Source organism: Sminthopsis crassicaudata, chromosome 2 (assembly GCF_048593235.1).
Source record: "Sminthopsis crassicaudata isolate SCR6 chromosome 2, ASM4859323v1, whole genome shotgun sequence".
Taxonomy (NCBI): domain Eukaryota; kingdom Metazoa; phylum Chordata; class Mammalia; order Dasyuromorphia; family Dasyuridae; genus Sminthopsis; species Sminthopsis crassicaudata.
In genome coordinates, this window is record NC_133618.1 from 531,523,170 (window position 1) to 531,551,046 (window position 27,877).

Here is a 27,877-nt window from a genome sequence, read left to right on the forward strand (position 1 = left end):
CACTTATTCTCCTTTTCCTTTCCCCTTTTCCTCTCCCCCCTTTTAATGAGGTGAGAGAAAATTCTCTGAAAAACAAATATGTTAATTATTTACTCTTTGAGCCTCTTCTGATGAGAGTAAGATTCACACAATGATTCTCCCCCTCACTAAGTTCCCTCAGATATGGTGTATTTTCTATGTCTCTTCCTGGGATGTAGTTTCCCTCTTTTTATCACTCCTTCCCCTTTTTCTGAACCGACCTCCTTCCCTTTACCACACCCCCCTTTTTTTCTTTTATATCAGTAAAATCAAATTATCCTTGAGTATTTTTTATATACCCACAACAGAGTTACAGTTCTCAAGGGTTCTGTGTACCTTTTTCTGTTTCTCTTCAGTCTTGTGGATGTAGATCAAATTTTTTGTTTAAGTCTGGTTTTTTTCTTAGAAACATATAGAATTCCTCTGTTTCATTGAATGACCATCTTCTTCCATGGAAAAAGATGCTAAACTTAGCTGGGTAGTTCATTCTTGGTTGCAGTCCTTGATCTTTTGCTTTTCGGAATATCAGGTTCCAGGCCCTTCTATCTTTTAATGTGGAGGCAGCCAGATCTTGGGTGACCCTTATTGTGGCACCTTGGTATTTAAATTGTTTTTTTCTAGCTGCTTGCAGGATTTTCTCCTTTGTGTGGTAATTCTGCAGCTTAGCCACAATATTCCGTGGTGTTCTTTTTTTAGGGTCTATTTCAGAAGGAGTTCGATGAATTCTTTCCACATCTACTTTCCCTTCTGTTTCTATTATCTCTGGACAGTTCTCTTTGATAATTTCCTGTAAAATAGAATCTAGGCTCTTTTTTTGGTCATAGTTTTCTGGAAGTCCAATAATCCGCAGATTATCTCTCCTAGATCTATTTTCCAGGTCTATAGATTTTCCCAGTAAGTATGTGACGTTGTTCTCCAGCTTCTCATTTTTTTTGTTTTGTTTGACTGATTCTTGGGTTCTCTGTGAATCATTCATTTCTATTTGTTCCATCCTGACTTTTAAGGAGTTATTTTCTTCTTTCACAGTTTTTAGTTCTTTTTGTAAATGCCCAATTTCGTTTTTAAATGAATTATTTTGCTCTATTGAGTTTTTTTCCATTTCCCTAATTTTTTTTTTGAGAATTATTTTCTTTTTCCAATTCAGAAATTCTATTTTCTTGAGACTTTTTTATCTTTTCCAATTCAGAAATCCTACTTTCCTGTGTTTTTTTAACCTTTTCTAATTCACTAATTTTGTTTCCCTGCATCTCCTGTGAATTCTTTATTTTTTCCAACTCCAATTTCAGGACGTTGTTATTCTCTATCATAACTTCCCTTTCTTTTCCCCATTTTTCTTTGATCTCCCTCAATTTTTTAAGAGCTTCTTCTAGGAGAGAGTTATGTGATGGGGGGCAGGAATCGTTCCCCTTTAGGTTGTTGTCTGTTGATTCTCTGCTGTCAACTTCCTCAGGGTTGGATACCCGCTCTTTCTCTGTATAGAAGGAATCTATGGTTTTTCTAGCTTTTTTGCTCATACTTAAAAAAATCTTTTGGGGTCTGTCTCTGGGGTAGGAAATTATTTACTTCTTTACCAGCTTCCTCCCAGACCGGATGGATGCAGCGGCCCCTGCGCCCGCGCTAAGAGAGAGCTCTGGGAGAGAGTTCCCCACCCCCTCCCTGGAAGTGCCTCAGAGGTGATTAGCACTACTGTGCTTCGAGGGCGTAGAATAGTGAAGACAGCACGAAGCCCAGCCTATGTGTCCGGGTGGGGAGTGGATGTCTGCAGCAGGTGACGTGAGAAGCCCCTGCGCTCAAACTGGAAGTGTCTGCCAGAAACCGCGGTCCCTAGTTCAAAGGTTCCGCTTCTCTGGGACTTCCTGGAGCTGAGTTCCACTCCCTCCAGCTAAGCTAGGCAGTGTGTGTTGCCTTGGGCCGTATCCACCCACTTGTCAATCTCTTAACTATTCTCAGGTGGTAGCTGAGGCCACAGTCTACTGAGTCACCCCCAGGGTCCGGGGAAAATCTAATCTGAGTTTTAAAATATTTTGGCTTTCTCTTCTGAACTGCTAAATAATTAGCAGAGAAGAGCTAACAGCCTGTGCCAGATTCCTTTACCTCAGTGGTTTCTCTGATCCCAGAGCCCTTCCCAGCGCAATGGGCGCAGTGTGCCCCTACCCCACCGTCTGTGCTGGTCTTTCTTATTCCTCCCCTGAGAACTGACCTTTCCTGTTGAAACTCCAGATTCTCTTCAGCTGGTAAGTCGTGCTTCCAGTCCTTGTGGTATCTATCAGTCCTGAGCTAATTTTGAGACTTAATTTATCTAATTGGTTGTGAGGGAGTGAGGACGTTCACTGAGTCGTGTGTTTCTTCTCCGTCATCTTGGCTCCGCCCCTCCAATTCTAGTTTTTAAGGAATTATTTTCTTCAGTGAGTTTTTGTACCTCTTTTCCATTTGGCCAGTTTTGCTTTTTAAAAAGTTCTTTTCTTCACTGAATTTTTATATATCTTTTACTATATGGCCAAATCTTCATTTTAAGGAGTTCTCTTCAGTGAATTTTGTGCTTCTTTTACCATTTAGTTAATTCTGGGTTTTTTTTTTAAGGTTATTTTCTTTTATTTTTTGTGCTTTCTTTACCATGCTTCATGATTTTCTTGTATCCCATTTCTTTCCCCAGGTTTTCCTTATCTCTCTTTTTTGATTTTTAAAATACTATTTTAATGCTTCCAGTAATTCTTTTTGGGTCTGAGACTAAGTCACATTTTTCTTTGAGGCTTTGCATATACTTGTTTTAACTTTATTGTCTTCTTCTGAGTTTGTGTTTTGAACTTCTCTATTTTCATAGAAATTTTCTTGGGTCATGTTCTTTTTCTTGTTGCAGCTTATTTCTTGATTTTTAATTTGATGTGAAGTGGGGCTTTGCTTTTGAGGTGGAGTGAGCACTGTCCCAAGCTTCAAGGTTTTCAGAGCTAGTTTTGTGGGTGTGTAAATTTTCAGTTCTTCAAGATGGTTTGATCTAAGGAGAAGTATTACTGTTCTTCTGGTCTGTGAATGACCACAAGTACTCTGTTTCATCCTAGAACTATGACCAGGGTCCCTGCTCTACTTTTCCTACAAGCTCTGGTGTGCTAGGGCTTCTTCTCACCTTGGAACTACAACTTGGAACTATATATGGGCAATGCAACAGAGTCTTGTACTCCATTCCAGCAAAGAATATAATCTTCTGACCAGTTTTCCAACCCCTTACTATCTGTAGGTTAAGACCTGTGGAAGCTGCCAGTTGGCCCCAGTGTTTGCTGCTTGCCAACGGTTGCCTATTAATGGTTGCCTGATGCAGGGGCTCAGTGCTACACTGCTGGCTTGTACCAGGTCTCAAAGCCTAGATACTGGCTTGCTTGGCACAAGCCTGTGCTTGACTGAGTTCCACTCTCATACCAGTGTGTCCACTCTCACACCAGTGTGACATACCTTTTCTGCCAATTTCTTAAGTATACTGGAAATTTGCTTAGCCCCAAACCTTTTATAGACTTTTTTTTTTGCCATTCCAAAATTCACTAAAGTTGTTTGGAGGGGAATTCGAAGAGCTCAGGCAAGGCCCTGCATTTCTCTTGTCATCTGGTTCCACCCTCCATCAATATCTATATTGAAATCCCCTCCAGCTTGAGGACAGGATTGTATCTAGTGTCACATTCAAAGTTCCATCTTCTTATACCTGTTTTTCTAATCTGTGCAAAGAAGAAAAATTGGTACATCTTTTTATATATTTTTATAACATTGTTAATAGTCAAAATTCCTGAATACTAATTGGCTTGATTCTCCTAAGTATGAAATATATCTTGGCCATTTTACCAAAATCCATTCTTGAAAGGCTTTTTGAGCCCACATGGGACCAGCATCATACCTATCTTTATGAAGTAATAACTGATGATAGTGATATTGTAACTTAATAATTTTAAAGTAAATCTTTATCATGATGAAGTTTTTGTTTTCTTTTTCCTTAAGCAAATTGGTCTAGAACCAATTCAGTTTGTGCTTACGAGGTTGTGTTTTTATTGAATATTAATATTGAATATATCTTTTGATATCTAAAAATAGAAATTCAGACATTTTAAATTCAGTTCTAAATATTACTGTTCTGTAAGAAAGCTGTAAAAGTGCTGTAACTTTGAATGGTCCACTTAAGTCAAACATTTCTGGTGCCTGGAAAGACTTGATAAGAAGCAGAATTAAGTGTAATAAAGTAATACCTGCTTATGTTACTACTGGGCTTATATCCCAAAGAGATCTTAAAGAAGGGAAAGGGACCTGTGTGTGCAAGAATGTTTGTGGCAGCCCTTTTTGTAGTGGCCAGAAACTGGAAAATAAGTGGATGCCTATCAATTGGAGAATGGCTGAATAAATTGTGGTATACGAATGTTATGGAATATTATTGTTTTATAAGAAATGATCAACAGGATGATTTCAGAAAGGCCTGGAGAGACATATGAACTGATGCTGAGTGAAATGAGTAGGACCAGGAGATCGTTGTGTACTTCAACAACAATACTATATGATGATCAATTATGATGGATGTGGCCATTTTCAACAATGAGATGAACCAAATCAGTTCCAATAGAGCAGTAATGAACTGAATCAACTACACCCAGCAAAAGAACTCTGAAAGATGACTATGAACCACTACATAGAATTCCCAATCCCTCTATTTTTTTCCATCTGCAATTTGGATTTCCTTCATGGGCTAATTATACACTATTTCAAAGTCTGGTTCTTTTTGTACAGCAAAACAACTTTTTGGACATGTATACATGTGTTGTATTTGGTTTATACTTTGACATATTTGACATGTATTGGTCAGCCTGCCATCTTGGGGGAGGGGAGGAAGGGGAGGAAGGGGAGGGTTTGGGACAGGGGGTTTGGCAATTGTCAGTGTTGTGCAGTTGCCCATGCATATATCTGGTAAATATTATGTTAAAAAAAAAAACCCAAAAACCCCGTAATACCTGCTTTTAAATAATGGAGCAGAATGGCTTCCTAATATTGTTTCCAAATGGGGTTTCTGAAAAGGAAGACTTTAAATTAATAACATTTCTATCCCAAGGATGTGTAACAAATGTCTTTAAGTTCTATATTCCATAATCATTTTTCTATGAAGCCTTCAAATCCTCTTACAGAGGAGACCCTATTGAATCTTCAAAATATCCTTGCAATGTAAGGAACTTAACATGGAAAAGGAAAAGTTTCTTTTTTCCTATTGAAAAAAAAAATTTATTGGCCTTTTGTTTTTATATTACATTCTTATCTGAATATCTTCTACCTTTCTCCTACCTTGAATGCCATCTCTTACTAAACATAGATTAAAAAAAAAAAGTAATCATTTAGTCAAATAATCAAAATAATCAAAAAATTCCAAAAAAGTAAGGGGAATATTTTCTTATTATTTTTAAGAACTTAGAATGACATAGTTTTTAGTTTGTTGGAGTGTTTTTAATGATTGCCAATTGCCAAATATGTCATTGTCTCAAAAACTTAAATGATTTTTTCTTTTAAATTTTTTTTATTAATTTTATAATTATAATTTTTTTTTGACAATACATATGCATGGGTAATTTTTAAATGATTTTTTCTTTAGGTGTCTAGTGCTTTGGAGGATGTTAACAAAGGAATTAATTCAAAAGCCACAATGCAAGTTACTGTTAGAAGAGCTGCTCTTGAAGAAATTGGAAATAAAGTTACAACCAGGGGAACACAAGTAGCTAAGGTAATTTTATTACTATGTATATATATAGTTTTTAATTATTAGAAAACCTTGATATTAATACTAATGCCTTAACTTTTTTATCATAGAAAGTTGAGAAAACCAAAGTGCTTGTGAAAAAACCCAAAGCCACAAATGTCACGAAAGAAGTAAAACCTTCTGCTGTTATAAAACCAGTGCCAAAGGAAACTTTAGCTCCAAAGGTAGGAATAATATTTATTAGCTTGGCTAATTTTTATCCAAAATACTTGATTTTCTTTAATATGTACCTTAGTACATATAGAAAAATAAGAGTTCTGGATTTGAAGTCAAAATATCTAGGTTCAGGTGCTAACTCTGATATTAGCAATGTGACTTTGGTTATTTCCTCATTTCTAAAACTGAGATAATATTTAATCTATTTAACTTTTAGTAGTGTTGTCCTATCTTCCATATAACTAACTACACCTATGCCCTTTGACATTCCTCTTATTGTGCCCTTAACCCTGTCTGCTTCTCTACTTCTTTTACTTCATCTTCTTGATGATCCTTCTTTTTCCTGATTTTCTGCTTCTGATTTATTTTATGACAATCTCACATGGGTTTGAAGAAAGTATTTTATAAATTCTTAAGTGTTATGGCATCATCATCATCATGTCAGTGCTACTTTGAAACTAATTTTTCCCATAGAAAAATGGAAATTGACAGCCAGATCCTTGCTTTGTGCCAGTATGTTTTTTGTGTGCGAAGCAACTATTTATTTCATCTACACAAACCAAATTTATATTTTATCAAATTGAGAAGTTTTGTGATTTAAATTGACAAAAAGTCACCTATTACATTTTAGAGCATTTTAGTCAAAGTATTATTGCAAATATGTCAAACTTTTTATGAGATGCTGAATATTTGCTAGGTACACTTTGGATGGTAGTTCTTACGAATAAGAAAAAAGTGATTAATAGGATCATGATTAATAATAATAGCTACCATTTATATAACACTTTCATCTTTTCAGAATTCCTTATAAATATTATCTTATTTTATTCTTATAATAATCTTAGAGGATGGTCTTATTAATATCTTCATTTTATAGATGGGGATATTCAGGAAAACAAAGGATAAGCAACTTTTTCTCAGTGATACTCTAATTGCCTAATAAAATTTCCACATTAATTACTTTTGTGAATACAATTATTCCTTCCACATTATAACTTTTCCCATCTCAGTTTCAATACATTGCAAGTTGACATAAGGAATTAAACGGGAATTTTGTGAAAGCCACAGATGACATGCAAAGATCAGCAGACAATACAGAAAATTTATAGAAACTCAAAAAGGCATAAAATATACACATAATATTATGTAATATCAACCCAAATTTTGCTATAAGGTACTGTAAACACTCTGTAAAAGAAAAAAAATTCAGACTTCTTTGGTATGAAGATAGGGCCAAAAAATTTTATGTGGGTTTTCCAGATTAAGGGGGCCATTGTAATAACTGTACTTTATTAATGGAAATTTTCTAGGACACATGATCTCCCAACTTCAAATAATGAAAATTAAACTTTCTTTCCTATTCTCACTTTGCTAAAAGATAGCAAACATAAACATATGGATAACATTCCATACCATAGAAACCTAGAAAATCTTCAATGATGATACTTTTTTTTCCTACTTAAGAATATTTTATTACTTTTCCAGTTACACGTAAAGATAGTCTTCAATATTCATTTTTGTAAGATTTTGACCTCAAAATTTTTCTCCTTCTCTCTCTTCTTTCCCCTTCTCCAAGACAGTAAGCATTTTGGTATAGGTTATATTTATATAGTCATATTAAACGTATTTCCACATTAATCATGTTGTGAAAGAAGTATCAGAACAAAACAATATACTAGATCCATTATATTCATATGTTACAACTTGTTCAATCATTCCTTGGGTAATGGTTATCCCTTTAATTTCTAATTCTTTGCCACCATAAAAAGAGTTAATATAAAACTTTCTGTACATGTGAGTTCTTTCCCCTTTTTAATGATCTCATTGGGATACAGACCTAGTAGTGTTATTACTGCATCAAAGGGTATGCATAGTTTAGTTGCCCTTTGAGAATAGTTTCAAATTGCTCTTGAGAATGGTTGGATTGGTTCTTTATGCCAGTAGTGGTATTTGAGGTAATTTAAGATCATAGGATTATTGATCTAGGCCTGAAAAAGAATCACTCCTCATTTTATCAATGAGGCCCAGAAAAGTTGGGAATCTGGTTCCTTTTATTCCAAAGCCAGTTTTCATTGTCATGCTTTGAGCTGATGTTAGGATCATATTTACTTTTAATCTCAAAACAAATAAAATGCAATTTGTATTGTTTGTAATGGATACAACTCTGCTGAAAGTATAAACTGACCCATGAGGACTTCAGAATGGGGGAAATTTGTGTGCCAACCTTAAATTAATATTAGTGCCAAAATATTGTAGTCCTGCAAAGTCACTTACAACAATATTTTGCCACTTATGTTTTTTTTTCTTTTTCTTTTTCCTTTTTTTAAATTAATTTTATAATTATAACATTTTTTTACGACAGTACATATGCATAGGTAAATTTTTTTTTACATTATCCCTTGTACTTCCTTCTGTTCCAAATTTTTTCCCTCCACCTCCTCCCCTAGATGGCAGGCATTCCCATACATATTAAATATCTTATAGTATATCCTAGGTACAATATATATGTGCAGAACCGAATTTTGTTATTGTTGTTGTTGTTACAAAGGAAGAATTGTATTCGGAAGGCAAAAATAATCTGGGAACAAAACCAAACAAAAATGCTCTCAGTTTACACTCATTTCCTAGTGTTCCTTTTCTGAGTATAGCTGATTCTGTCCATCATTGATCAATTGGAATTGGATTAGCTCTTTTCTATGTTGAAGATATCCACTTCCATCAGAATACATCCTCATACCAGGATCATTGTTGAAGTGTATAATGAACTCCTGGTTCTGCTCGTTTCACTCAGTATCAGTTGATGTAAGTCTCTCCAAGCCTCTCTGTATTCCTACTGTTGGTCATTTCTTACAGAACAATAATATTCCATAACATTCATATACCATAATTTACCCAACCATTCTCCAATTGATGGACATCCATTCATCTTCCAGTTTCTAGCCACTACAAAAAGGGCTGCCACAAACGTTTTGGCACATACAGGTCCCTTTCCCTTCTTTAGTATTTCCTTGGGATATAAGCCCAGTAGTAGTACTGCTGGGTCAAAGGGTATGCACAGTTTGATAACTTTTTGGGCATAATTCCAGATTGCTCTCCAGAATGGTTGGATTCTTTCACAACTCCACCAACAATGCATCAGTGTCCCAGTTTTCCCACAGCCCCTCCAACATTCATCATTATTTGTTCCTGTCATCTTAGCCAATCTGACAGGTGTGTAGTGGTATCTCAGAGTTGTATTAATTTGCATTTCTCTGATCAATAGTGATTTGGAACACTTTCATATGAGTGGAAATAGTTTTAATTTCATCATCTGAAAATTGTTCATATCCTTTGACCATTTATCAATTGGAGAATGGCTTGATTTCTTATAAATTAAAGTCAATTTTCTGTATATTTTGGAGATGAGGCCTTTATCAGAACCTTTAACTGTAAAAATGTTTTCCCAATTTGTTACTTCCCTTCTAATCTTGTTTGCATTAGTTTTGTTAGTATAAAACCTTTTTAATTTGATGTAATCAAAATTTTCTATTTTGTGATCAATAATGGTCTCTAGTTCTCCTTTGGAAACAAATTCCTTCCTCCTCCACAAGTCTGAGAGGTAAACTATTCTATGTTCCTCTAATTTATTTATGATCTTGTTCTTTATGTCTAAATCTTGGACCCATTTTGATCTTTTCTTAGTATGTGGTGTTAAATGTGGGTCCATGCCTAGTTTCTGCCATACTAAATTCCAGTTTTCTCAGCAGTTTTTGTCAAATAATGAATTCTTAAACCAGAAGTTGGGATCTTTGGGTTTGTCAAACATTAGATTGCTATTTTTATTCACTATCTTGCCCTGTGAACCTAACCTATTCCACTGATCAACTAGTCTATTTCTTAGCCAATACCAAATGGTTTTGGTGACTGTTGCTTTATAATATAGTTCTAAATCAGATACACCTAGACCACCTTCCTCTGACTTTTTTTTTCATTAATTCCCTTGAAATTCTTGACCTTTTATTCTTCCATATGAATTTTGTTATTTTTTCTAGGTCATTAAATAGTTTCTTGGAAGTCTGATTGGTATAGCACTAAATAAATAGATTAGTTTAGGGAGTATTGTCATCTTGATTATATTTGCTCGGCCTATCCAAGAGCACTGAATGTCTTTCCAATTATTTAAATCTGACTTTATTTTTGTTGCAAGTGTTTTGTAATTTTGCTCATATAATTCCTGACTCTCCTTTGGTAGATATATTCCCAAATATTTTATACTATTGATAGTTATTTTGAATGGAATTTCTCTTTGTATCTCTTGCTCTTGGATTGTGTTGGTAATGTATAAAAATGCTGAGGATTTATGTGGATTTATTTTGTATCCTGAAACTTTGCTAAAGTTCTGAATTATTTCTAATAGCTTTTTAGCACAGTCTTTGGGGTTCTCTTAGTATACCATCATGTCATCTGCAAAGAGTGATAGTTTGATTTTCTCATTTCCTACTGTAATTCCTTGAATCTCTTTCTTGGCTCTTATTGCTGAGGCTAGCGTTTGTAGTACTGTATTGAATAGTAATAGTGATAGTGGGCAACCTTGTTTCACTCCTGATCTTTCAGGGAAAGGTTCCACTTTATTGCCATTATATATGATGTTTACTGACGATTTAAAATATATGCTCCTTATTATTTTAAGGAATAGTCCATTTATTCCTATACTCTCAAGCATTTTTAGTAGGAATGGATGTTGGATTTTATCAAATGCTTTTTCTGCATCTATTGAGATGATGATATGGTTTTTATTAATTTGATTATTAATATGGTCAATTATACTAATAGTTTTCCTAATATTAAACCAGCCCTGCATTCCTGGTATAAATCCTACTTGATCATAGTGTATTATCCTGGGGATGATTTTCTGAAGTCTTTTTGCTAATATCTTATTTAAGATTTTAGCATCAATATTCATTAAGGAGATTGTTCTGTAGTTTTCTTTCTCAGTTTTCAATCTACCTGGTTTAGGTATCAGTACCATGTCTGTGTCATAAAAGGAATTTGGTAGGACTCCTTCAGTCCCTTATTTTTTCAAATAGTTTATATAGCATTGGAGTTAGTTGTTCTTTAAATGTTTGGTAGAATTCACATGCAAATCCATCTGGTCCTGGGGATTTTTTCTTAGGGAGTTGGTTAATAGTTGTTCTATTTCTTTTTCTGAAATAGGACTATTTAGACTACTTACTTCTTCCTCTGTTAATCTGGGCAAGCTATATTTTTGAAGGTATTCTTCCATTTCATTTAAGTTATCGAATTTATTGGCATAAAGTTGAGCAAAGTAGCTCCTATTGTTCAGATTTCCTCTTCATTAGTGGTGAGTTCTCCCTTTTCATTTTCAAGACTAACAATTTGCTTTTTCTCTTTCTTTTTTTAATCAGATTTACTAAGGGTTTGCCTATTTTGTTGGTTTTTTCATAGAACCAACTCTTAGTTTTATTAATTAATTCAATAGTTTTTTTACTTTCAATTTCATTAATCTCACCTTTTATTTTTAGAATTTCAAGTTTTGTGTTTGTCTGGGGTTTTTTAATTTGTTCGTTTTCTAGCAATTTTAGTTGTAAGCCCAATTCGTTGACCCTCTCTTTCTCTATTTTATGCAAGTAGGCCTCTAGAGATATAAAACTTCCCCTTATTACTGCTTTGGCTGTATCCCACACATTTTGGTATGATGTCTCATTATTGTCATTTTCTTGGGTGAAGTTATTAATTATGTCTATGATTTGCTGTTTTACCCAATCATTCTTTAGTATAAGATTATTTAGTTTCCAATTATTTTTTGGTCTATTTTCCCCTGGCTTTTTATTAAATGTAATTTTAATTGCATTGTGGTCTGAAAAGGATGCATTTACTATTTCTGCCTTACTGCATTTGATTTTGAGGTTTTTTTATGTCCTAGTATATGATCAATTTTTGTATAGGTTCCATGAACTGCTGAGAAGAAAGTATACTCCTTTCTGTCTCCATTTAGCTTTCGCCAAAGATCTATCATATCAAACTTTTCTAGTATTCTGTTTACCTCTTTGACTTCTTTCTTATTTATTTTGTGGTTTGATTTATCTAATTCTGAGAGTGCAAGGTTGAGATCTCCCACTATTATAGTTTTGCTGTCTATTTCTTTTTACAGCTCTCTTAATTTCTCTTTTAAGAATTTAGATGCTGCACCACTTGGTGCATATATGTTTAATATTGATACTGCTTCATTATCTATGCTACCCTTTAGCAGGATATAATGCCCTTCCTTATCTCTTTTAATTGGATCAGTTTTTGTTTTTGCTTGATCTGAGATGAGGATAGCTACCCCTGCTTTTTTGGCTTCACCTGAAGCATAGTAGATTCTGCTCTACCCTTTTACTTTTAGTTTGAATGTATCACTCTGTTTCTGGTGTGTTTCCTGTAAACAACATATAGTAGGATTCTGACTTTTAATCCAGTCTGCTAACTGTTTCCTCTTTATGAGGCAGTTTGCCCCATTCACATTTATGGTTAGAAGGACTAATTCTATATTGCTTGCCATCCTGTTAACCCCTACTTATGCTTTTCTCCTTTCCTTCCCTCTTACCCCCCTACCCAGTATTAAACTTGTGAGCACCACTTGCTTTTCACAGCCCTCCCTTTTTAGTATCCCTCCCCCACCTTAAATTTCCTCTTCCTATTTTATCCCTTTTTCTCACAATTTCTGTATTGCCTTCCCCTTAGCTTCCTCCTTCCCTCTCACTTTTCAATGAAGTGGAAGAAGTTTTACCATAAATTGAATATGTCTATTGATACACACTATGTTCATCTCCCTCTTTTCTTTCTCTCAGATATAATAGGTTACCTTTGCCTCTTCATGAGATGTAGTACCACCACTTTACACTTTTTTATGATATAATTTCCTTTCCCCCTCTAGTTTCTAGGACAAATTATACATGTGTTCTTTACATATCTTTATGGCAGAAATATAGTTCTCAAGATTTCTTTTTACCTTTTTAGAAATCTTTTAAGTTCTGTATTTGAAGATCAAACATTTTGTGTAGGTCTGGTTTTTTCCATCAAGAATAGATGGAATTCATTTATTTCGTTAAATGTCCATATTCTTCCCTGGAAAATGATGCTCATTTTTGCTGGGTAAGTTATTCTTGGCTGCATACCAAGTTCCCTAGCCTTTTGGAATATCATGTTCCAGGCCCTTTGTTCTTTTAATGTGGATGCTGATAGATCCTGGGTTATCCTTATTGTGGCTCCTCCATATCTGAATTGCTTTTTCCTAGCAGCTTCCCGTATTTTTTCCTTAATCTGATGGTTCTTGAACTTGGCTAATATATTTCTTGGCGTTTTGATTTTAGGGTCCCTTTTTTCAGTGTCTATTTTATCCTGTTTCCAAAACGTCTGAGCAGTTCTCTTTGATAATTTCCTGGAAAATAATGTCCAGGCTCTTTTTTTCCTCACATTTTTCGGGGAGTCCGATCATTCTCAAATTGTCTCTCCTGGATCTGTTTTCCAGGTCTGTTGTCTTTCCAATAAGGGACTTGACATTCTTTTTAGTTGTTTCGTTTTTCTGGTTTTGCTTGACTACTTCTTGGTTTCTCCTTGAGTCATTCATTTTTACTTGTTCGAGTCTAATTTTCAATGATGTATTTTCTTCACTCACTTTTTTTATATCTTTTTGTAATTGTCCAATTGAGTTTTTAAGTTGAGTTTTTTTCTTCTATGGAATTTTTTTCCATTTCATGCATTTTATTTTTTAGAGAGCTGTTTTCTTTTTCCAGCTCACTAATTTTATTTCTCAATGATTTCATCTCTTTATCCACTCTGGATGACTTCTCCAGGCTCTCTTGCCAACCTTCCCTTTCCTTTTCCCATTTTTCTTCTATTTCTCTTGTGAGAGCCTTTTTGATTTCCTCTATGAGAGTCTTTTGTATTAAGGAACAGCTCATATCCCCCTTAGGTAATTCCTCTGGAGACCATCTGCTTTTGGTCTCCTCAGTATTTGAAGTCTGCTCTCTCTCCCTACAGAAGCTGTCAATGGTTAGAGCCCTTTTAAATTTTTTATTCATTTTGTCAGAGCGTGAATCGAAAAAAACAAATTGACAAGAAAAACAATTGATTTTTTTTTTTTTGGGGGGGGGCTGGATGTTGTTACTGAGCTTCCTCTAGACTGAGGGAGACAGTAGGGAGGCAATAACAGTACAGCCATCGCTGTACTGTTATTGCCTCTGTGCTCTGAGGCTCTGAGAATGTGCTGAGTCACTCTGGGTGGGGGTGGGGGTGGCTGGGTCCTGTGAGAAGCTAGCTTTCTGGGGTTTTATTCTTCACCTCCGGTGTATCCTCTCCCACTCCTCCTGGCATTTATGTTAACATAAGGGGAAAAAACCCATCTTTCTTCTTAAAATGTTAATGAGGCCAAGGAGAAAGCTGGGTTTTTTCCCTTCATGTACACAGATTGAGGTTTATCAAATACCACACTTTTTTTTCCCCAAGCCTAGTTCAACTGAACATGGCTGAAGTCCCTTTCATTACATCTTGCTGTGGTATGGAAGAAACTTTTTAGCTTATTAATGTTCTTTCTAAAATATGGAAACGAACTCATTTCTACAGATCTGATTTAAGCAGAAACATGTTAGAGGAAGTTTTGTGTCCTGGATTTGACAGTCAGGAGATCTATCTAGCTTTTTCTCCTGACTAGTTGTAGGGTCTTGGACAAATCCTTTAATTTTTTTGGGCACAAGTTTCCTTAAAGATTTTTTGTCTTTGCATTTAAGTTCCACCCCAAATTATCTCTGATCTATCTTTCCAATTTTATTTTATACAATTTATCTTCCCATACTTGATGTTACAGCCAATCTGGGCTAGTTCTGTTCCTCATTCTTATCCTAATCACTTTTGTCATCCATGTTCATATATCTAGAAGTTGGCTCTTCTCCTCGATTTTGTTTGTTTGGAGTGTGCCCTTCATATATTTGAGGGCTATTGTAATTTCTGGGCTAGCTCTCTGGAGGGCTTCAGGATCAGTCAGAGTCAAAATCAGTCAAAGTCCTTGGTCTTTAGGAGAAGTGGAGGAGGCAGGCAAGCTGCCATACAGCTTGTCAAAAATGGATCCTGGACTCTGGAGCTTGAAGTCTTCCCTGCTGTATAGACTGCAGCAGAGATCTCTGACCCTCTCCCTCAGTCCTCCAATCTTTCCCTAAGATTACCTCAGGGAACCACATTCAGTAGGCCCAATTATGAGGAGAGCCATCACATTACCATATCATCTAAGTATATGTTTATAGAACCATTATCTTACATTGAATAGGCACTTAGCCTTAAGTACTCTGCTGTCTTAGATTCAAGTACATCTTTTCATCCCTCTGCAATTGATCCAGCCTTCTGCAGTTGATCCAGCCCTCTACAAGTCATCATACCACACTTGTTTTCCAAACCCAATTCCTAAGTTGACCATGACTGAAGGTTTATGAATGGAACCCTTTTCACTAATCTTGCTAGGAAGAAACTTTTCAGCTTATTAATGTTCTTCCTAAAACATAGAAATGTATACATTTCTACAAATCTGATTTAAGCAAAGTAGAGTATGGTAGGAATATTAATTTTTTATTAATTTACTACTCCTTTAGTCCTTAATCTCTCAATTCAATCCTTTATATTTTTCTTGAAATGCTATCTTAAGGTTCTTTTTTTTGCTCATGACTGTCAGACCATGAATTCTTAAATTCTCCTTGATCTATTTTTCTAGCTTTTTCCTGTGAAATATTTCACTTTTTTTTTTCTGGTCTTTTGACTTATTATTTTCTGATGTCTCATGGGATTATTAGTTTCCATTTGACCAATTTTAATTTTTAAAGAGTTATTGTTCTCAGTGAGGTGTTTTTTGTTTTTTTGTTTTAAACCATTTGGTCAATTTTGATTTTTAAGTAGTTATTTCTTTTAGGATTTTTTGTGCCTTAAAAAAAAGCAAGCTGTTAATTATATTTTTGTAATTTTCTTTCGTACCTCTCAGTTCTTTCCCCAGTTTTTCCTCTACTGCTCTTAATTAATTAAAAAAAAAAAAAGTTTTTTTTTTTTTAAACTTTCTTCAGCTCTTATAGGAATTCTTGATGAACTTGTGTTCAATTTGGTATTCCTTGAAGCTTTGTTTGGAGGCTTATGATTGGAGTCCCTTCATTTATTTTGATGCCTTCATGAGGAAATTTTCTAGTTTATGTAGTGGGATTAAATCATTGTAGATTTGGAGTTTCAAACTTTTTTTTTTTTTATCACGGCCCCTATTGGTAATCTGGTGAAATCTTTGGATCCCTTATTATGTTTGTTGCCTTCATTTGTAATAGAAGGAAATGCTAGTTTTTAGTGACAATAAATTTATATATCTCTTATCTATTCCTGGGCTTCAAGTTGAGAATCTGTTCTATCCTTTTGTTAGTAACATCTCATTAACTTGTTTTCCCAGTAATTTCTTTTTGTTCTAATTGTAAAAATGTAAAAAGCAGCCCCTGGGGAATAGACAACTTTTTCTAATGGCTCTTAGTCAATTTTTTCAATGTGGTATACATAGAGCCATGTTAATAACTAAAGGAAAAATCTGTTAATATCAAAACTATCATATTTTATTTTTATTTTCGCAAATTTTCTTGTATTATACTCCTATTTGCTTCATAGTAATCAGGTAAGCTAGGTGGCATAGTCGATCAGAGTGCTGGCCTTAGAGTCAGAAGGACCTGAGTGTTTCAGACACCCACTAGCTGTGGGATTCACTTAACCCATTTGCCTCAGTTTCCTTATCTGTAAAATGAGCTGGATAAAGAAATGGCAAATCACTTCCAGTATCTCTGCCAAGAAAACTCCAAATGAGGTTGTGATAAATCAGATAATTAATGAATCAAAAATAATAAGCAATAACTACTAAGTATATGTAATATTCTTACAACTTTTTGCTATATTTGAAAAGCAAACCTAAGCAAATGGAGAATGTTGAATTTGGTAGCTGAGGACCTGTGTTCAAATCCTCTATCATTTTACTTGATGTTGTAACATTGGACTATTTAACCTTTTGGGGCCTTTTTTCATTGCTGTTAAAAAACAAAAACAAAAACAAAAAAACCAGCAGGGCTTAGATGATTGATAGTTTACTCATTTCAATCATCTCCCAGAATGCATTTGAATTAGTATGCTAGTTTTCTTATACTCAAATTTGGCCTTTCAAAAGCACTTTTAACTATAACTGGTTGACATGATCTTCCAGAAGCACCTACATTCTCTGATTAGCAGAAATCAGTACTGTCACCTAAAGTAGCCAAAAAATAATTATAATTTAATGTAAATAACTTTTATACCTTTTTCAGAAAACAAATTATATTTTTAAAAAATAAAAGTTAAATTCATAAAAAAGAAAAAAAAAACATATGCAAGGTAATTTTTCAGCATTGACCCTTACAAAACTTTCTGTTCCAAATTTTTCCCTCTTTCTCTCCATCCCCTCCCCTAGATGGCAGGTAGTCCAACACATGTTAAATATGTTAAATCCAATATAGGTATATATATTTATGTAGTCATCTTGTTGTATCTGCTGCTTTTCTTAATGAGGTTTCTATATAACATTATAAAATAGATATTTTAGAAATTATTGTATTATTTCTTTTTTTTTCTCAATGTCTGATTTATTATGTCAAAAGTATTGCATTTGTAATTTTTGTCTTTCTAGATTACTCTTTTTTTCCCCAGTGACATTTGTATTTTTTATTTTTATTTTTTATATTTTATAATTAAAAAATTTTTTTTGACAGTATATATGCATGAGTAATTTTTTTATAACATTATCCCTTGTATTCATTTTTCCAAATTTTCCCCTCCCTCCCTCTACTCCCTCCCCTAGATGACAGGCAATCCCATCCATTTTGCATGTGTTACAGTATAACCTAGATACAATATATGTGTGTAAATCCAATTTTCTTGTTGCACGTTAAGTATTAGATTCCGAAGGTATAAGTAACCTGGGTAGATAGACAGTAGTGCTAACTTATTGTATTATTTCTGAGCTTGAGCAAGAAAATTTGCTGTGTAACTGAAAAACTTAGATGTGAGATGTGATCAGCATATAAAGATGTGTCACTCCTGTGACATGAATTTGATTAACTTGGATAGAAAGGTGGAAAGGACCCTCAAGATAATGTAGTTGACCCCTCACATCAAACAAAATAATTTCATAATGATTACAACTGATAGGACACTCTGTAAATCTGATATATGGACACCACTGAAATTTCTTCATGGGGGGTAGGTTAGTTCACTCAACCACAATTAAACCAGTATTTCCTGGATAACCAGCTTATCAGTGGATTATTACCTCTGTTAATATTACTACACACTTCATATGAGAAAGGGCAACTCCTATTATTCCCATGTTGCAGATGAGGAAAGAAGTTTAGAGAAGTTATGTGTCCAAAGTCACACATTTGGCAAAAATAGATGAATTTCATCCTTTGAATGAGATTTTTTTTTTTGATTAGAGGAACAAAAACAAGAATAATAGAAGTCTGAGTTTAAAAGGGTCTAAGTTTTATTTTGGGGGTAGACAAGTCAGTCTGTATACTATTCATTTTTCCTTATTTACACAGTGTGTGAGAAGAAATATTGGAGATAGAAATTTGAAAAGGGCCTTTTGTGGACATATCTGTGGTTAATTAAGGTTACTTTGGCTTAAATCAGATTAGATGTTTTATTTCAAGGTATGACCAAAAAAGAAAAAATCAAGACTTAAAAACGTATTGTACTTTATATATGATAACTAGCCCTTCAGGTGTATGTATGATTTGCCTATATATATATTCCTCCCCCCCCCCCCCCCCCAGGCTGGGGTTAAGTGACTTGCCCAGAGTCACACAGCTAGGAAGTGTTAAGTGTCTGAGACCAGATTTGAACTCTGGTCCTCCTGATTTCAAGGCTGGTGCTCTATCCACTGTGCCACCCAGCTGCCCTTTTGCTACTATATTTTAAAGTGTAAGATAAATAGCATTTTCAGCTAAAGTTTTCTTAATGGAAAAATAGTGGACTGTTGATTTTTATGTTTAGTATTTCTTTTATGTTGTCATAAAATGAATGAAAATATTGTTGAGCTTTAAGATACAGTTAAATTGCTAGGCTAAATTTAAATAATAAGTAATGAACATTATTCATAACTTTATGTTGCTATTCTATATACTATATTGCCTCTTCTATACCTTTCTTAGATAAAAGCATTATGTCAGGTAGCTAAAGGTCTAGGTCATACTTATCACTTTACTTATTTTTAAAATTTCAACTAGACATATGCAATTTCAGTTAAAAAAAATGATAGTTGTATTAATCTCTTGATAAAAGAGAATTCCAACTAGATTAGCATATGAGTTAAAATATTAGGTTATACAGGCTATTTCCTCCTCTTGTTTATCTTTATACTGGAAGAGGAAAAGCAAATTTTCCTGATCTTTCAGATTCAAGTTATTTCTCAGTTTAGAATGATTTAGTCTAACAGAAGATAACATTATTTCTTTACCTGCAGAGGCTACTAATCTTGATTTGGATTCTTATGTTGGTAGTCTCTGAAGCCAGGTGTTTTGATGACATTTTCCAGTTTTCTGGTGTAACTTTAAAAACAATCATCAGCAAACAATTACCTGAATGATTCAACCTTATCATGGAAACTTATTGCAATTGATTTATGCCATTACTGTTCGTTCACATATTTTCAATTTGAACTAAAAAAGAGGTATTCTTCCTTTTTTTGTTTCAAAAAACAACAAAATCCTCTTAAGATTTGAAATGTAAAATCTGTTTTTTTAATTTTTACATTTTATTTTTGTGCACCATATAATTTTAATTTCTCTTGTTTTAGGGTCTGTCTCCAACCCCTATGGATGTTTCTATGAAGGAAGAAGATCTGTGTCAAGCTTTTTCTAATGCACTATTATGCAAGATAGAGGATATTGATAGTGAAGATGGGGAGAATCCTCAGCTTTGTAGTGACTATGTGAAGGATATTTACCAGTATCTGAGACAACTTGAGGTAGAATTGTTTATATATATATAGAATATTGTGTTACTTTGGAGGAATGTATCTATAGCAACAGATGACAATAGTTATTATTTTTAAATTTTACAGGTTCAGCAATCTATAAACCCACATTTCTTAGATGGAAAAGACATCAATGGGCGGATGCGTGCAATCCTTGTTGATTGGTTGGTACAAGTCCATTCCAAATTTCACCTTCTGCAGGAAACTCTTTATATGTGTATTGCTATCATGGATCGTTTCTTACAAGTAGGTATTATATTAGAAATTTCATATAAATGATTTTGTTAATGTCTTTGAGCTAGTTTGTTATCTTTTATGTATCTGCTTCTGGAAAGAAAGCTGAATTTTATATAGTGTCTTATACACAGTGGGCACTTAATAAATATTTGCTAAATTGGAGATCAAGTTTGGATCTCCATTCCTAATTTTTAAAGATGAGGCCTGAAAACTTTAGCTAAGGAAATTTGGAAGTTTTTACTCTGACCTAAAGTAATAATCCAAACAACTTGAATCTTTTTTTTTTTTTTTTTTTTACCTGAAGACACGTCTTTTTTCCCTGAGGTAATTTGGGGTTAAGTGACCTGTCTAGGGTCACACAGCTACGAAATGTTAAGTGTCTTGGGTCAGATTTGAACTTTGGTCCTCCTGACTTCAGGGCTGGTGCTGTATCCACTGTGCCACTGAGCTGTTTTATACATATGTCTTTTTGATCAAATTGTATGATCCTTTGCTGGGGTAAAAATGACCTGCGAAATTTCAGTTTGACAAAACAGATGAATAATGCTACCACATTTTATTTAGTTTTAATTAAGTTAAACACATCATAATTTTAAAAGTAATTCCAAAGGTTATAGCATATTTGACTGCAATATTTATATATTAAGAGTTTTCTCCCCTGTAGCATGTTCTTTTTTCCCCATAACTTATAAATATGATTTACTCCAGGGGAATGGACTGATCTGAGGGTTGCAACAATGAAGAAAACTTCTTTCCTTTATCCCCAGTCATCACCTTCCAGGAGGGCAGGGACAACCACCTCAGGCTTAACTCTCAGTATCCCAGCTTGATTCACCTTGGGGAATGAGTAGGAAATCTTCACTTCTGAGAAGTCCCTTTCCCCATTGTCTGTTCTACTTGGGTGTCTTAGATTCTAGAATCCTTTTTGATAATTTGCAGGGTTTGGAAATGTGTGAGGGAGGCTTTGGTCTCTTGTTGTTTTGTGTGTAATAGAAAAAACATTGTTCATGTAGGTTCAACCAGTCTCTCGGAAGACACTTCAGTTGGTTGGAGTTACAGCTTTGCTTTTGGCTTCCAAGTATGAGGAGATATTCTCTCCAAATGTTGAGGACTTTGTTTATATCACAGATAATGCATATACTAGCTCTCAAATTCGAGAAATGGAAATTTTGATTCTGAAAGAATTGAAATTTGAATTGGGCCGGCCACTTCCACTCCATTTCTTAAGAAGAGCATCAAAAGCTGGTGAGGTAAGGGTCTTCAGTTTACTGCAACTACCAATTAAGATTTTGAATAACTGTTATTTTCACTGTTAATTTTGACATTTAAAATAACACACTACCTTACCTCTATTTATCTGATAGGAAATTATAAATTTACTAGGAAGTGTCTTCACCTTTGTTTTCCATTGCTTCTCTTTTGTGTAGAACATGCAATAGTTTTCAGTACCCAGCAAGGGTGGTATGTCTGTATAGCTTTACTCTGGATTATTTATTTTTTAATTTTTCAATTTCATTGGGGTTATATAGCTACTCTGTAATATTAATTTTCTAGAGTTACCAGGGACCATGAGGAGAACCTTGTCCAGGGTCACACAGTCAGTATTTTCTTTCTTTCTTTTTTTTTTTTTTTTTTTTATTCATTTTTCCAAATTATCCCCTCCCTCCCTCCACTCCCCCCCCCCCCCCCATGACAAGTAATCCCATACATTTTACAACACAGTCAGTATTTTCAAAGAGGAAGGATTTTTTTTGTCCTAGTTGTTGGTCCTCTATTCACTATACCATGGTTTCTCACTTGACTGATTTTTTTGAAGTTAACAACCCTGATGCTATAATAAATGTGATTCTTTCACAGGCAGATGCCGAACAGCATACCTTAGCCAAATACCTGATGGAGCTAACGATTGTTGATTATGACATGGTGCATTATCATCCTTCTCAAATTGCTGCTGCTGCTTCTTGCTTGTCTCAGAAAGTTTTAGGTCAAGGGAAATGGGTGAGTGCAGAATTTTTTCAGAAGCTTTTGATACAGTTTAGGGTTTCCCAATGATTGGAGGTGGGGGGAAAGTGGCAACTCTTTTTTCCTGGGTATGCTTATTTCAGCTTACTTGGTTCAAACTTTGTGTAACTGCCCTTCTGGAATATACATTTGTTAGTTTTCAAATTTTCATTATGCTTCATTAGTTTGTTTCAAAAGTCCTGCTTTTTTTCTTTGCTTCTGCATAATTTTCATAGTTTATATTTACTCTATGGATGAAGGTATGAATTTTGGCTTTTAAGAAGTTATCTTAAGTTCTGAATTGATAAGTCCTATTAATAACATTCATAAACTGAAAGCCAGTCTGCCTAGCTGAATGAATTTTATTTATTTGGTCTAGTGGTGTCTTGTTTACTATGCCTTAAGTAAAGTAGAATAAAAATCCTTGTAGGGTAACATTTTATTTAGTTCAATGGGTGGGTGCTTGTGGCAACATTTTATTTCCTATTTCTGAATCTTTTCAGATAAAATCTTGTACATTAACTAGTAATGAGACACAGGACAAGAGACCTCAGCTTTCAGCTATAGAAATAGGGATACTTCTTATGTAAGGGGATTCAGCATAACTCTACCTTGCCTTTTAATTTTTGCTCCACATGACATACTTGATCTAAGATGAAAGCTTTATTTATAGAAAAATAGTTCTATATTATTCTTTGAAAAGAATCAATTCATTTAAAAATATTAAAATTTCACTTAGTTCAGGACCTCAGAGTGAAAACATAGTCCTAATAAGCTGAGGGACATAAGCTTAGATGGTCTTTAAGCAGACAATCTGATCATATTAATCAGTGTTAAAGAACTATTTTTTTTAATGATGAGATTCTTGTTTAAGAAAATCACCTAAACTGTCTTTGTAAAATGAGCTATTCTAAGATGTTGAAGTGTAACAGATTTCCTTTCTTAAGGCCATCACTTACCTCTTTATTCTACTTGTATATTCTAGAGCCTAAAGCAACAGTATTATACTGGCTACTTAGAGAATGATGTATTAGAAGTGATGCAGCATATGGCCAAGAATATAGTAAAAGTAAATGAAAACTTGACAAAATTTATTGTAAGTATTATTTCTTCAGTTTTGGGATTGTTAAATAAATGGCTTACTCAGTAGATATGGAAGGCAATTCCTACAAAAGGTTTTTTATGTATTTGTAATACAGTTTTTGGGGTGGTACTCTGGAAATATTTAGGACTTACTAGAGTTAGTTTCATAAGAGGGATACTTCATTATTCAAAATCAGAAGTCCTAGTTTTGAAATCTGACTTTGCCTCCACTTACCTATGTGACCTTGGGCACATACATTTACCCTCACTAAGCTCCAGTTTCCTCCAGAACAAGAGGTTTTGATTAGTTTTCTAAGAGTCTCCTCCAGTTTTTTTATTTTATTTATTTATTTATTTATTTTTTTAATTTATCCTTTTACCACTTTACCATCTTGAGCTTCTAAAAGAAAAGATCAAAAGAAAGATGGGATTATGTAGGATAAGTAACCAGAAATATTTATGGAAGGCTTTCCAAGTAGCTGGGAGAGCTGTGTGGCTGCCTTAAAGTAAGTCAGTGGATCCCTCTACTGTCTGTATGGATACATTGCAGCCTGTCTTCCTCATAACAAGAACCTTTTCTTTAGAAGGCCTCTTGTTATCTTCTCATTTACCCAAAGAAAAGAGCTACTTGCCTCAAGTCCAGAATCACTTTTCCTGGATGTGAGATTGATTAGATTAGATTGACTAGATTAGGCACTGGTGGGGCAGAATGTTGTCCCTTTTAGGGTCTCGTTTGTGCTAGTAAGTCATATCCAGGGCCTAGATGATTTTGACCTATTGATCATTAGCTTGCTGATTTTTATTGCTTACTGGGACAGTTCTGAAACTATCTCCTCAGTCTATAAACTTTACTCTTTGGATTCCCAAAATACTTTATCTCCATTAACAATATGTAGTCTTTTTTCTTTCTATTAACAAATATGGGAGGAACCAAGAATATTTAGTGTTACTGAGCTCACAGGGTGAATCTGAAGTGGTGGTGAGGGTTAAACAATAACATTTTTAAATAACAGTAACTATAAATAAATCACCACAAAAATGACTATTGTCTTACATCTTAGAGATTCCACATCTCCCCTTCTCAAGAGATAATAATCCTCTTTGAAGAATCAATGTTGGGTCATGTTTTTATGTTTTATCAGCTGCTTTTGGAAATGACCAGAACTAACATCTTGACATTATTTCACTTGAAATCATTTAGGCCATCAAGAATAAATATGCAAGTAGCAAACTCATGAAGATCAGCACCATTCCTCAGCTAAATTCAAAAATTGTCCAAGACCTCGCTTCACCTTTATTGGGAAGATCATGAGATAATTGGACTCAAGTTGGAAGAATCCTCAGTCCACTCAGTCTTGTATGTTGGCATTCATTTGGCACATCTGCTTTTGTACATGATCTTTCAGCCTACTTTGTGGAACCTTTTTATTTTATTTTCTCAATGTATATTGAGGAAAAATAAAACCATAATTTTCCTTAAGGAAACTTGTGTATATTTTCCCTCAGAATTTAATGCTCAATCATTGTAAACTTGTTTTGATATGGTATTGTTATACACAGAAATTAAGGAGTAACTGTGATACAAACTTTCCTTTTATTCTCCGAAAGATGATCAAATTTCAAAACCTTTTGAAAATAGGATAAAGGTTTGAATTTTTTAAAAAAAAATTTATATGTGAACAGACTTTTGGCATAGCTATTGATCAGTTCAAGATGGAATAAGCAGGAAGATTTCAGTTAGGCATGCTTAATTTTTTCTGATTTTACATATAGAAATGGCTAGCATAAGGGAGTAGTTAGGAGGAAAGTATTCAGGAAGCTTTTTTGGAGTGAGTTGGGAATGAATGGCTTTTATGTTTCTCATGTGTTGGATAGCTAGCAGATACAACAGAGTGATTATGGGCATTATTCCCTTTTTGCAAAAGGGAAATGTATTACTTGCACATTTTAGCTTTGGAACTTAGAATAATGTTTCTCAGTAATATTTGTTAAAAGATTTATATACTAACCACTTTTTAAATTATATCTTTTCTACAGGAATACTTTCTAAGCTCCAAATAACTTCTTAACATGAACTTTGGGAATGTAATCAATAAGTTTGGTACTTTTCTATTACTGTGGCAATGTGATTGTATGAACACCAGAGTCACAAATATGAATAGGCGAAATTCCGTGTGCCAAGAATGGACTTCTAACAATTTCAAAGCCCTCTTTCTTATTTTAATCGCAAAATAAAGATTCCCTCCTTAGTTCTTGAATCAAAAAGGGGAATAATTATGCTTGTGTAGATAAGGGTTATTAGAGTTCTGACTTGGGCATGCTCTCCAATGCCTTTTCTAGTTTATGCAGATCAAAACCATTTGAGCTTTCAGTGGCAAGTTGAAGGTTCAGTTGAAGTGAATATCATTTGTAAATCTTATGGAGACTTTAAAAATCTAAAATGTCACTTTCTTCCTTTTTTAACTTGTCAAAAACCATAAGTAGGTAAGAAAATACCATAGCAACTTTCTTGCTGCCAAGTGAAAATGTATGTGATCAGGAAATGCATTTATTCTTAAAAGGTCTTTAATCAAAGAAAGATTATTTATCTAGCCATTGTTGATACTGCTCTCCATGTTGTACTGATCAATTTTATGGGCAGACTGTCAAATGAAACATATCTTAAAGGTTATTCAAAAACATTTTTTATACAATGTTACTTAGTCTGTCTCAGGACTAATTTAGTTTCAGGATATAGAAATAAAAGGTCCTTTCATAGTATATATATATATTTTTGTGTGTGTGTGTGTGTGAGGCAATGTACCTAAAATGTAATCAGTGTAAATAAATTATAAACTTGGAAACAATCTAGGTTGTTAAAGTATATTTAAATGAAGAGAAGGAGTGTGATAATGAAAAGTACAAACAGAATGGTGATCCTCTGCTTGGAACACAGAAAGAGGAAGGTCTCTAGCATACTGTCCAGGGCAGGAGTAGGTTGTTCTAGGACAAATATCCTGAAAATGAAGATCGATCCTACCTCTCTCATCTTGATGAAAATATTTCTTAGAACTGTCAACCTTTATTCACTCTGATCTTCCATTCACCAAACAACCTTCTGATCTGTAATTTAATTTTTCTAGTAGACTTTTCCACCAGGAAAGGTATATTATATCTGTGTTTCCCTCTGTAAATCAATAAATTTCCATTTTGCTTTATATTTGAGTCTTTTGTCAGTTTAGTTATTATGAATTAGTTCACCAGAGCCTGATCACCCTGGACGATCTGAGGAAAATTATTTATGGCTTGTCCTTGGAAGTCTTTTGTACAAAGAAAAGGGAAACTTCAGATCTGTCTTCCACATAGCCTGCGAACTTCCCTTTATCACATTGCTACAGAAATCTCTGAACTCTTAAAATTACTCTACCTCCCCAGTTCTCAGTAGTAGAGGAGAACCAGGGTCACCCTACAGTCTTTTCCCTTCTGGCTGTAATTAACAGATATAGGTTTACACCCAGAAGGCAGCTTACAGCAGTTTATAAAAGTGAACAATTGCTCCTGTTCTAGAAGCTGGTCAGGGTAATCATTGTATAATGGCAATACTTACACTATAGTTTCCCTGACTGTTTTGCTTGCTCCTGAGGGCTTCCTTTCTTGCCTTTTCCACCGAATGAAGTGGGGTTATTTAACACTCCATGCTCACACATCTTTTTCTCTCAGGAGAGTAAAAATCTCAAGTATTTGATTTTTATTTTCTTGTTTGTAGCCCTCAGGTTGTGACTTCCAGTGATAGCCAATGTCAGAAGTAGGATTTTAACTTAAGTCTTGCTGATTTTGACAAACTTGTATGACACTGTGTTGCCTGTCTAAAGCCCCTTTTTATGTAAGTTCATTAATAACATGAATTTAGAGAAGGGTCAAATTGTCCCGTGAAATAAAAAGAAAAGTCTGTTGTAAAATGGTAAATATTCTATCCATATCCTATAGGCTTTTTTTTTTTTTTTTTTTTTTAAATTTAAGGGGTTGCATTATCATTTAGACTTAATTTGTGGCAACCTATTTAGAGGATATTTTTAATGGGAAGAGATGCTTCAAATCTTGAATGATTTGTCTAAGCCACACTGTTAGGTGAGAGAGATATGCGTAACCTCTGAGCTATAAGAGTGCCATTGGAACAACGAGTCACTAATGGGCATAATTTAATTACAAGAAATCCAGAAATACAGGTGACAGCACCTCGTTTTATTTCTTCAGTCTGTTTCCTATCTTATTTTTTTGGAAAAGCAAAACAGTATTTTAATGTTTAAAAAAAAAAGCGCATTTTCCCTATACTATACTCTTTGGCTTGGCAGAGCTTATTAATTACCTGGCCCTCTTAAATAAAAGGCTGGCCAGTTCTGCAACTGGATTTCATGAAACACACAAGATATAAATGTTAACAAACCAACATACACATAGTTGACAGGAATTTCCAAGTACAACTTTTGTTTTCCATTTGTTACTGGCCCTAATTAGAGATGGTTGCCATGTTTTGGAGTATTCCAGTGTTATTAACAGCCTATGGTATCAGTATCAGATAACTT

General features: G+C 34.3%; 1 protein-coding gene across 3 annotated transcripts in view; it reads left to right on the top strand.

Annotated features, from left to right (window-relative positions):
* CCNB2 (cyclin B2) overlaps window positions 1-26,511 on the top strand; it is a 37,784-nt gene extending 11,273 nt beyond the window's left edge. For 2 of the 3 annotated variants that reach the window (XM_074294652.1, XM_074294653.1), the window contains exons 2-9: window positions 5,624-5,752; window positions 5,839-5,952; window positions 19,815-19,985; window positions 20,082-20,240; window positions 21,245-21,481; window positions 22,089-22,229; window positions 23,218-23,328; window positions 24,517-24,795. In XM_074294652.1, the coding sequence (XP_074150753.1) occupies window positions 5,624-5,752; window positions 5,839-5,952; window positions 19,815-19,985; window positions 20,082-20,240; window positions 21,245-21,481; window positions 22,089-22,229; window positions 23,218-23,328; window positions 24,517-24,627 (1,173 nt within the window). In that variant the 3' untranslated portion in view covers window positions 24,628-24,795. Of the gene's footprint in view, window positions 1-5,623; window positions 5,753-5,838; window positions 5,953-19,814; window positions 19,986-20,081; window positions 20,241-21,244; window positions 21,482-22,088; window positions 22,230-23,217; window positions 23,329-24,516; window positions 24,796-25,352 lie in introns of those variants that run through there. The other variant, XM_074294651.1, reaches the window with a different exon arrangement.
* Window positions 26,512-27,877: the final 1,366 nt, after the last annotated feature.